The 12,152-nt window shown below is 41.6% G+C and overlaps 1 protein-coding gene across 1 annotated transcript; it reads left to right on the forward strand.

Annotated features, from left to right (window-relative positions):
* Positions 1 to 830: 830 nt before the first annotated feature.
* Positions 831 to 9,810, forward strand: LOC306704138 (E3 ubiquitin-protein ligase MARCHF4-like; the record flags this gene model as incomplete). The annotated part of the gene is made up of 4 exons (XM_079170354.1): positions 831 to 1,238; positions 6,875 to 7,030; positions 7,773 to 7,965; positions 9,389 to 9,810. The coding sequence occupies 4 exons, from the start codon at positions 831 to 833 to the stop codon at positions 9,808 to 9,810; spliced, it is 1,179 nt and encodes a 392-aa protein (XP_079026480.1).
* Between the last annotated feature and the right edge of the window lie 2,342 nt (positions 9,811 to 12,152).

Consider the following 12,152-nt stretch of genomic DNA (forward strand, 5'->3'; position numbering starts at 1 on the left):
ACCCGGAGCAGGACAGTCCGACAATCGTGTTGGATTTTAACGGAGGGATTTCCACATCGGCTTGTTCCTCGGACATGGAGATTCGGTAATTTGGGATGTAAGATTCACGCAGACTTGTCAGCGACCTGCAGTCTGGCAGGAGATTTATGAAGAAGAAAAAACAGAAACTGTGAGTCGTATATAGCATTTCGGGGTAGCTCGCCAGGTAAGACAGATTTTGCTTCGTGGCACGCCGTCGATTGACTTGATTTGCTTTGAAAGCCCAAGACATCGACTGCAATCTGAGCTCTGATGATTTAAAAATATTTCGATGTTGTTGTAAAAGCCTATTTAAATTGTAAAGAACGAGCGCTGACATTTTGTTAGTCTGTATCAGTCCTTTGTACCAAAGGCAGATTTGCTTTGTGCACTCGTGAATCTGGAGGGAGAAGCCTGTCTAGATAGTTTATGTTGTGCAGAGCAGACAGACAATTAACTGAGTGGCCATAGCTGTATTACTTTAATGCACATTCCTATCAATCTAACATGTGGCTTTCCTCTTCTTTTTTTTAGCGGTTTCATTTATTGAACTTAATGGCTTCAGACACTTGTTTGCATCGATGGGATTTATTTGCCTTTTGGATTTACATTCTTTTAGCAAGACAATAAAATACTTTAAATTAGAATATAGGAATATCAAAATAGAAAACTAAAAAGGTTGCTTTAAACCCCAACAAACACGCATCCCCACTGTCCATTTCACGACATATGAAGACGTGTTGTCTTCCAGCACCTTCGCATGGTGCTGTGAGTTTTTGGCCAGATACAGCCTGATCCTGCGCAGCCAGGGCATGCTGAAGAGCCGCTGTTGCGTCCTGCTCGGTGACCTGAGGGTGCTCCTTCTCGGGCCACCGACACCGCCGACACCGCTGCCTCCGCTGACCCCCATGAGCGTCCAAGGTACGGAAAGCCATGAAACAGGCGTCGCCGTCCCCGACAACAACAACACGTTAACGCGTAGCCACCAGCACGCAGGGGACCGGATTGCCCCACCTGCAGCAGGGGCCACCGGGACATCGGCTGGAGAGCGACCGTGCTGGGTTGACGCTGCGGAGCTATCGGCGGCCCTGCGCGGCTGCAGCAGCCCTTCCGACGACTGCTCAAAGGGCAAACTGGAGGAGAGATTCTCCCTCACCAGCTTCACCGAAAGCGGCTTCAGGACTCCCTTGTGCAGGATCTGCTTCCAGGGACCGGAATACGTAAGTCAAAGCATGTTTCCCTATAAATGTTCAATGCTTAAAATAAGATATTTATGCCATGTAATGTCCATCTGATCCATGAAATGGTTGATTTTTAACACAACTTCTGTCTAAAATCTGAATGAAATCTGTTGGCGTTTTGTTTTGTTTGAATTGGAATCTCTCAACTCGCTCCCCAAGGAGTATGTATAGGCCAGACCAGGTGATGGGAATGTTTACCATTTAAATCCAAAAACCATGCCTTCCTGGCAGAGCCTCTTCATTAGGGTGCACTGGTCAAACTTTTTTTCAAAGTGAGAAAACCCACTCCCTGTGTCTTATTAAGGCATCCACACAGCTGAGAGACCTCTCAGCTGGCATCCCACTGCATCCTGCACTTGTCCTTTTTTTGCCTGGCTTGAAAAGGCAGCTATAGCAGTGGGAGGATAATGAAAGACCTTGGCCCCATGGTTGACAAGTATGAAGAATACACAGAGATTCAGTACCAACTCATTACAGCCAAACACTGTGAATTCGTATCTAAGCATTACATGCATGAAAAAATCGAATAATACCTCTCACTCTGCCGCTCACACGCACCACCTGGAAACAGCAACAAAACAGAAGGGATGAGCCTTCACACTGCGCGCCTCCATCTATGGGGCCATATTGATGATAATGTCACACTACATCAATCGGGAGAGGAAAAATCTGAAAGAAGATGGCTGAGGTGTGCCACAATAAATATTATTAAATGATATCAGAGAAGCAAGCACTTGGCAATTGGCTGACACATTCGTTACAGTGTTTGGCAGAGCCTTTGAGACCACATTGACGAATATGTCACACCTCACCAATTGGTAATGGAGGTCGGGGAGTAAAAAGTGTAAAGCATGATAACTGAGGTGTAGAACATAATTTATTATCCGGCAGTCTGTGCTCATGTTGCTTTTCCTTCATCCAAGCATCAGTTTTACTCTATCATTTCACGGCCATTGCACTGTGTATGGTCTATATACATTCTCAATGTTTCATCAACTAATTACTCCAACAGCGATTCTGTGCATCGTTCCACCCCTGAGCACAGACGTTGTAATTATTACTGACATGGGGTCTACTTGTGAGATTGGAAGACAATGTCTCATCGTTGTAATTCTTTTTTTCCAAAACTTCAGATAATCAGCGACACTCTGCAGTGCATACAAAGTACCGCTTTCGTAATTTGCAGTGTTTCCCTCCTCCAACTCATCTCATCGATGCTTCCTTGAGACATTGCAGCGAGTCAATAGCACTTGATTTCATGCCATCTTTTCATTATGCAATTTCTTATCTATCACCGGCCTTCCCTCTCTTGTCATCTCCGCTGTCGGTTTGGGTGAAGTCCAGATATGGATCTGCTGAGGTGTAAATGGGTACAAAAAGCACGACTCTCCATTTGAAAAGAGAGATAAGTTGACTGTCTGCGTGTCACTGTGTGATACAGGCAGTGGATAACATTAGTTATCCCCTGTTCTCCCTTAGCCTCCGGTATGTCATATAGACAGAGGCAGCCATTATCTGATCTGACAATCCACCTCAAAAACATTTCCACCCCCAAGGCTGAGGTACTCAAGACAGACCAAAGAAGGGAGCGAGAGACATTGCTCTCCTCAAGCATCGCACTGGAAAAGGGCCTTGAGTGTCTGACGGAGGAAACCATTGAAAAATGATTGTACACTGATTGATGTACACTGACACCAAATGATGTAATAAGTCTGTGTAATCGAATTTCTGTCGGTGTTTTTGGTGCCATTTTCTTTGAGGTGCCCTTTGTGATTCACAACCAAAGTCCTTCTGTTTTTAAAAGAGGAAAGGTTTCTTTCTAAATCTTCCTTAATACAATACTTAACACAATACTGGCATGCCCATTGAAAGGTATTGGTATATCCTACTATTTCCCAATAATTCAGTGAGGAAACACTGTACGAAGAAACACAAATTGGGAATCTGATACTAAAAGACTTCAGCTTTGGATAATATCCCCTTGATAGCACCGAAAAAACACTGTGGATGTTGTCCCCCATCACCTACAATAGAGTCACACAATGAAGCGATATGTTCAGGGTGGAGGAATGATTACAGAGACCAGTAACTTTTTCAGCGATCATTTAAGCCAGACTGCTTCTGATAAATTACATTCACAGACACACACAATAGGTTGTTCATGTATTATTTCAGCTAACCTGAGACATTTTTCTATTTTCTATTAAAGCTATTTAGCTAAAGGTCAGTGACAGGTTTTATACGGGGCACCGGCTTGCCTTCATAGAGTGCTTGCTTTATTCAAGCCTGTGCATTCAGACTTGATCTTGACCCTCAAATAATAAGCAATGTCTCTGCTATAGCTCTTCAGATCATAGTACCATAGTTCAGGTAGCCATGTAGTGCACAAACTTATACAAATAATATTTCAAAAGTAATTTACAAAGAAAAGTAATGAAATATATCAGTGTCTGGGGAATACTTTATTCCTGAATTATCATGGACTATTACATTGAAGTGCCCTTTGGGGCCAATGCTTCTACTGTCCTTACTTGAGCTGCATGTTGAGAATATGCCCCTGCTGCTTAGCAAAAATGTCGTCTTTCCCTCCTAAATCATCCCACAGATAATGCACTTGCACAGTGTGCTTGTCCGAGACACCATAAGAAGCCTTGAGGGGTCAAGTTAGCATCATTTTTTGTACATGGCCCCACAGTTCAGAGGCATTATGCCTCTGTACTCCATCATATGAACATAGGAAATGTCCTCTTCCATTTGTTGGCAATGGGTTATAAACAAGTTACACAAGCACGCACCACAACATATTTTATCCTTGCTGAAGTCTATTCTATAGACAGGAGCTGTGAATTCATGAACTTTAATTATGAATCATGGTTGTTCTTTTATTCAATTACCTTTAACGGGCCATTAGCTGTAAACAATGAGTGGTACGTCCCCCATCGTTTGTTTTACGAGACATAACAGGTAAATATGCGTAAATGTCAAATGATGTGACATTTAATTTTTCAGTTATTATTTTCCCTCTAACTTGTTGAATGTGGTTAAAATGTGCATGTTAGGCAGTTTTTTAAATGACTGCAGTATTGTCGGTACTTATTAAAGTTCATGCTTGTGGACTGAATGTCATTGGAAGCTAGTTTATTATACCACAATTTCCTTTCACCCGCTGTAGAGTTTATGGAGTTCACTTGCATTGATTCCAGACCCTACAGAAATGTGAATAGCCATCTCAAATGTAGTTTCATACGTTGGGAGTGCGTCCAATTTTATAATGAGACAATGAGGTGCACTGAGGTGTTTTTAGGATCATGCGGCAGAGAGAAATGGAATAACACGGCCAAAGCTATCAGACCAATCATCTTTTTTTATACATTGTTCTATTGGGATTTCTTTTGAATGACCATTGGCTGTTTGATCAACAAAAGGACATTTAGTTATCACTTTCTGTATGTGTGGGCTGTATTGCCACATTTGTTATCAGTCTCTCTTGCTCTCTCTCCAGCCTCAGTTGTACTGGAGTGATCTAGGTTTCAGCTCTTGGCTGCAATCAGGCCAGTCACAGTGAGCGGTCTGAGTCCCACTGGACACGGCAGAAGTGTTCTAGTGCTCCTGCCAATACACTCCCACCCTGGCCATCTGTAGATGGGCCTTTTCTCCTCGAACTCCCTGATTTTCCCTCCCTTCTCCTCGACCAGGGTGCTGCTCCGTCTGTCAGAGATGTCAGCACAATAATGCCTCGGAGAAACAATTTTGAAACTCAGTGTTTTGCATTTTTTTCCTACAATCTCCATGCCATATTGATGGTAGACAGGGACTGGGGATATTTAAGATTGAATTAACAATACTGTGTCTTAGGAATTGAACGCCTCGGCGTAGAGAGGTGGAGAGCTTTCTCGCAGCAGAGGTGGTTGGCTAATTTATTTTTTCATTCACTACAGGCTTTTTGTTCAGTCCCATTAAGATTAACACATCTATACAAGAAGGTCCTGTTTTGAATTTAGTGGATCCAAAGTACTTTATAGGTCAGGACCTGAAAAGGGTGGCCAGCCTATATATTTTGGGTTATCATTCTATCCAATGTGACAAGACCAGTAATATATTTTAATGAGCTTGGGGCCCAGGGTGAGAGATTATAAATCTCACATCCTCTGCTGGCTGGATACGGCTTAAAAATAATGGCTGGTTCGGCTGAGCACATATTGCTGTTAAGTGAAAACTTTATGATACCAAATTTAGTAAAGTTCGTATTATCACTTTAGCTGATGGGTTTGGAGTTCTCAAGCCTGAGCACCTCTCCAGGAGTAAATTGATGATATGGCCGTGATCAAATGCTTCTTAAAAACAGATCTCTACTCCAGCTTCTGAGGTGCTGAAGTGAAGGTCTGGTTTTCTTTCAGCTACTCAAACTATCTCTTTAAGATCTAAGCTACTGCAGCCTAGAGTTTAACCACACTATATAAGCGTATAGTTAATCTGCCTTTCAGTGAAATCAGTCATATGTACCCAGACTGAACCAAGGAACTTGAAATGCCCTCAATTATACCAACATCCTGACGGACTCATTTCAAGATGACCAGTATGACAAGTCACCATATCTTTTACAATACATACATAAAACATACTCATACATACTAGATTGAAAGACAGCCAGACTCAAGCTTATACATTTTTTTTTTAAGAAAGATCATGTGCAGGCGGAGAAGGACGGCACTGAGAGCAGAAAGTGGAGGAAGGAAGAGTGATGGTGAAAATTAGGTGTTTTCACCATCACTACACTTTACATGTTACTATTTTAAACTACAGAAGAATATTTATGTATATGTGACAGCCACATTTAATTTAAGAGCTGCAGTAACAGTATACATTTATGGCAGTATTTGTGTAGCTTTGTTGGGGTTTGCTCTTTGATAAAAGCTTCTGTGACTAATTCTCCACTTTTCAACTGTACTATAATCAAGCATTTTGCCTGTCAGCTCAGTGTAAGGCAAAGCTTTCATTTCACACCTGAACTGGTGTTCTGCTACAACGTGACTGCACAGTGCTGTGTAATCTGAGGGTGTGTGTGTGTGTGTGTGTGTGTGTGTGTGTGTGTGTGTGTGTGTGTGTGTGTGCATGCTTGCCTGACTGTGCATGCAACGCTCTCAGAAAATCAATAAGCCAGCACAAAGAACTGCAAAAAATATATATTTATGTAGTTTAACCTGCAGTATACTGGGCGTTAAAAGGTTATCTGCGCGGAGTGAATACGGTGAGAAAACAAGGGATTATTAGGCGGTCAATGATTGCTTCAGGGAGATATTTCTCCTGAATCACAGAGCACTACTTGGGCCGTTGTTAGGGTCGAGTCCAGTATTATGAGGCGAAACGTTTATCAATGTTCTTGTTGTCGTCTGTGGCAATTCATTGCCTTCCATGTGCCTATGAGAACAGGACATTTCTTCATTTACATCACAGTGCTGCACAGGTAGCAAGGTTCACGTTTCACCATCAGCAACACCGATTGCCTGAACAAGATATCCACTGAAAGTATAAACATATATGCATGCATTTAAACGAGCTGAATTATGAAAAACTCAGGTCCTGGGTTGCTGGTATTGATTAGCTCTCTCCCATAGGGGGAGCTCCTGAGCCCATGTCGGTGCAGTGGGTCAGTACGCTGCACCCACCATCCCTGCCTCATCAAATGGATCAGCGAGAGAGGATCCTGGGCCTGTGAGCTCTGCTACTACAAATATCAGGTCATTGCCATCAGCACCAAGAACCCACTTCAGGTGAGCTGTAGGTGTAAAGGGCAGCACTGGAGACATTTAAAGGGAAAAGAGCTGGATCAGAAGTCAAGGTTTTATCACTGTGCATGAAAATATTGACAAATTGCAGGTTCTTGAAAATAGGAGGTCCTGACAGTCCAATGAAAAACTCAAAATGCTGAGTTCCAAAATGTCTGTTTTGCCATGACATTAAGAGAATTGTTGGGGTTCATGAGCATAGGGGTAGATAGCCCCAGAACCTTCCCCACTGGGGATCATTTGGATGCATTTTCGGTTTTCACATCAACATTTATTTGGGACAGAGCACCATTCTCAGGAATTACACTGTCTTGACTGAAGCTCTAGTAACGCTCTGATCATAAACCGAGGAATTCAACTAAAAAGGAACGTTTTTGAATCAAACAAGGTTTGCTTTCCCTCTGACTTCAAAGTCAGAAATATAGCAGGAGAGTCTCTCAGTTTTAGACTTTGGTGGTATGATATAGGGACTTCTGTGAGTGGACATAGAAGTGCTAAACAAATTGACAGATATAAATAATTCATATGTTGCATACACATATGTACCTGAACTTGAAGTGTGAATCTTTTAATTAATGCTTTTTAATCAGTGATTGTACCCATTGATTGTGTCTTTCTCTTGCTGTCACTTACTCTCAATGGATTTGTTCCTGTTTTTTGTCCCTAGTGTTTTCTAAGTACTCACTAAAGTTAAAAGAGAAATGTACTGGTCTGTGTCTTCCTGCAGTGGCAGGCCATCTCCTTGACAGTGATAGAGAAAGTGCAGATAGCAGCAGCCATCTTGGGCTCCCTGTTCCTGATGGCCAGTATCTCCTGGCTGGTGTGGTCGTCTTTCAGCCCGTCAGCCCGCTGGCAGCGACAAGATCTGCTATTCCAGATCTGCTACGGCATGTATGGCTTCATGGATATCGTCTGCATCGGTGAGGTGCTAGATTTGACGTTGGTTTATTACTTGTTTAGTACAATTTTAAACCTCATAATTCCTCTCTGAATTGATTTGTGCATTTTTAAGACAGAATGATATTTAATGTGTTCAGTGTGGTACATGATGCATTCAACAGGCAGAGCAAACATAATGTCAAAGGTTTTACGTAGAGTCACTCATTACTCCCGCCGACTGTGGCTGGAAAGATTTACATTATCGATAATCCATCTATACCACATACTCCATATCAATATCACGAGTCTTGTCATGGTTCACTGGTTTATATTTGAATTACACACATGATTGTTTGCCACTTTTATTAATACTATTCAGTATATTACAGTTACTATATTAAATGGGATGAAATGCTCATTCAAAACTGAATCAACACACAAATCTTCTGGATTTGTGTGGGTGTCCAGATTCAAACTTGTAGCATCCACTTTAAGCCCGCTGTCTTCCTCTTGGTGGTTTTTCCTGCTATGGCCATGGAATGAAACGCCCTACTCTGCGTCTAAAAGAAAACTCTTTACTGCCACTGCAGTAGACAGCAGGATAAGAGGAAGAGGAGATTGATTGTCTCCGGTTTGGTGGCGAGGATTGACTGTGGAGTCATTATCTCTGCACTTTAAAGAGATTAACTTGTCACCAGGCAGACACAAAGACCTGACTTTCACTTACCCACCAAGTTGGAGTGGGAGAGAAACAGAGCTGAAGAGCAGAGACAGGATTTGATCAATAAACTCTATAAATATAGAAAAGGTTGGGAATTATTATTATTCATTTTTAGAAGCGGTAACTTCTTACTTCTTACATCAGAGGACAACGTTCTACCATAACTGTAATAAAAGACCTTAAAAAACTCAAATCTGTTAGCTGTATGTGGTGATGCAGTTCTGTATACTGGCTGAAGTGGCAATGATTGTACAGAAGGTAATCAGCTCAGCTTAAGCAGGCAAAACATCCCATTCGTACAGTATTTCCCTCTATATTACTTTCAAATTGAAAAAAGCCGTAAAATGTCGGAGTCCAAGCAGCTCTTGTTGCACATAGATTTCAATTTTCCAGATACTGAGTTCAATGAACATAAATCAATAAGCAATTTTAAACTGCGATAAGATTTTATCGAACAACCCCAGAGAGCAGATGCATCATTTTTGCTAACCTAAATCCAAAAGTGGTGAGGATTGCTGTGTCGTAAGTTGTGCCATGTCTACAATTTTTCTTAAAAAGAATTTAAGATCGTATCTCTGGTTGTGGTGCAGTACTTTAAAGATAAGTTGTTTTGTTCTGCTATTCCCTCAGCTAATACTTTAACACAGTGAATCTACCACTGCAGAGATATATCTCACTTTGTGGGGTCATTGGGACTGCTGCCGGGCAGTGACATTGTCTAATTGATGCTCTGATCTCCACAGCACTAATTGTCCACGAGGGACCGTCTGTGTTTCGTATATTCCACCGCTGGCAGGCCGTGAACCAGCAGTGGAAGGTACTGAACTATAGTAAGTCTATGGACAATGATGACCGGAAGAACGGTACTGTGGACAAGACTCTGTCACAGCGCAGCCCAGGTTATCAGACTGGGGTAGGAGTGTCCACCTCCACCTCCTCACTGATGGTGGTGGCCTCGACAGCCGATGGCTCCACCTCTACAACCGTGGTGACGGCTGCAGGGGGACTGGGAACACATGTGGACCCCAACAGCGGCAACACAGTGCCAGACCAACACTGTCCCTACAACATCCTCCACCTCCTCAGCCACCTCAGGCAGCCAGAGGTCCGCAGCCAACCCAGCAATAGCACACGAGAGCTGGTCATGAGAGTCACTACAGTCTGAGGAGTCAGTTTGAGGCCTTATCTCACATGGAGGTGAACGATTTATGAACCAGCTGACAGTTCAAAAAAAGGTCTGAACTCAACTGCACTGGATTAATACCATGTTCTTGTTCGTTTCAAAATGCATCTCTGATGTCCTTACATGCATTGAATAAAAGTCAAAGTTGTTTGATTTGCACAATTGGTTGGAAATGTATTATTTTTTTATATTTGGGGAAAATAATATTTGTTAAAATGTGCATAGATGTTCAATGCATCTTTGCATGGTGAAGACAATCTAAGCTCAAAGGTCACCTATTGATTGAGCGCTTTCAACCGCATCTCAGGTGACACCTCGGCCGGCTCTGTTTGATTAATGAATGCTGGGTTGAAAACACCAAATCCTTCATAAGACGACTTTTGAGCTTAGATTCTCATCGCTGTTTCTTTTTGATCTGTCTGTATTACATAGCAATGGCCCAAAAAAAAGGTAGAAAGAACTTCCTCTAAATGCATTTTGACAATAGAAAACCTTCAAACCTTCTACACCATCGCAATAATCAGTGACAATTAAGGGATACCATCAGCATTTTCCTTATTTAATAAGTGCAGTAGTTCATGAGAAGATTATGAAAAAAAAAAAACATATCTCTGCATGTTAAATTGATGTACTGCAGCGTTTCTTTATTATCCAGATGCATTGCAGACATTGTGTTCCAGGGTCCAGGTTGACCACCTCAATAAGTAATAAAATATATGTGAAAAATAGAAGCAGAGATAGTTGGAGTTGCAGTTGCTGTATGTAAGCTGGGGAAATGTATAAAAGGGTTACAACAACTAAACTCAAGAGCTGGAGCAGTAAACAGGCAGCCTAAACTAATTCACAAACCTTTTTTTAGATTTTTACCTTCCTAAATCAATGCCTGTTTGATGGACTGTTTTGTACTTTTGTTCCCCGACACCATTATGTGATTTTGTTGAGTTTTGAGAATGCATTTGCTCTTTTCGGAACACAGTTGTGTGCCCTCTTTTCTCAAAGAGGTGCCTTTTACAGTATACCATCCATCCATACAACAATGGGATTAAAGTACACTAAGGACAGAGCATCAGCTACTTTGCTTAACTGCTTCTACCAGTATCTGCGCGCATGAAGACACGTTTCTGCTCCAAAGCAGTGGTGTCACTTGCGGTCCATTAGACCCATATTCATGTTCACATTTGGCTCACAAAGCTCATCTCTTGTCTCTCAGATTCAGATATGCTCTTTGATATTTCACCACAGCTCTTGTTTCATGTCCATGAAAGATCAGTTTAATCCCAGGGGAGACTAGATCTATAAAGCATGTTGTAGGAGGGAAAAAACACTGTTAAAAACATGCTCATAGCGGGGCGGACTTATTGATGTTACCCATTTTCTCCCCACAACTTCAACAGACTGACAGTCTGATGCTGTGCAGCGAAGACACTGTACATTACTCTACAGTCTCTCATTCGGATGCAGTCTCCTAAAAATCAAACAAATCTTTAGCTTAAAAATACATCTGATATGAATGAGGAGCTTAATGTCATGTAATTGTTTTTTTATTCCTGTAGGTTTCTATGCAAAGCAGCAGTACACTGTAACCTTGTCTTATCAATATAAGTGTTAACTTTATTGTAGGGAAACAAAGCATAATCATGAAATGCACTACCTGCTTTCTGTTTAGCCTTTAGTGTTTCTCCTAATTGATCTCCATGTTACCTGGTGGATGTGTTATCTTTTGCAGCTGCTGCTCCTCATCATAATCAAATGCCAGGAGTACAGTATCAGCAGAGAGTCAGGTATAGCACCATGATTTTCTGCTGAATTATTTAAGCCATGAAGTGCTGATATCAATGGGTGGGAGCTGCTGTATAGATCCAGCTTGCGAAGAGCAGGGAGGTTGCAGAGAGTTCATCATGATTCTGCTTGCCTCAATTCTCTTCACACCTTGTCTCTTTGAACTCACACGCACACACACGTAGCTTTGATGAAACTCAATAAACAACCAAATGCACAGGAATTAAGTCTTTCTGTCTCCAGCAGTTTAAATATTTAACTGTGCTCATTTGCACATAATGAGATCATAGCTATTGCATGCTTTGGAAATAACATACTCCATGTTAGAATGAATGTTGGAGCAGGGAGTATGAAGACACACTTGTAACTCTGTATTTTCAACTTTCTCTGTTTTTAAGGCCATCTTTTAAAAACAATTCACCAAACAATTCAAGGTGTGCATTCTATTTCCATTCTTCTCAGGTTTCATTTGATCAGTGGATCATCTCAATACTATTCCACGATTATAAATAATATTTGAATATAAAATGAGACAAAATATAAGC

Source organism: Pholis gunnellus, assembly GCF_910591455.1.
Source record: "Pholis gunnellus genome assembly, chromosome: 12".
Taxonomy (NCBI): domain Eukaryota; kingdom Metazoa; phylum Chordata; class Actinopteri; order Perciformes; family Pholidae; genus Pholis; species Pholis gunnellus.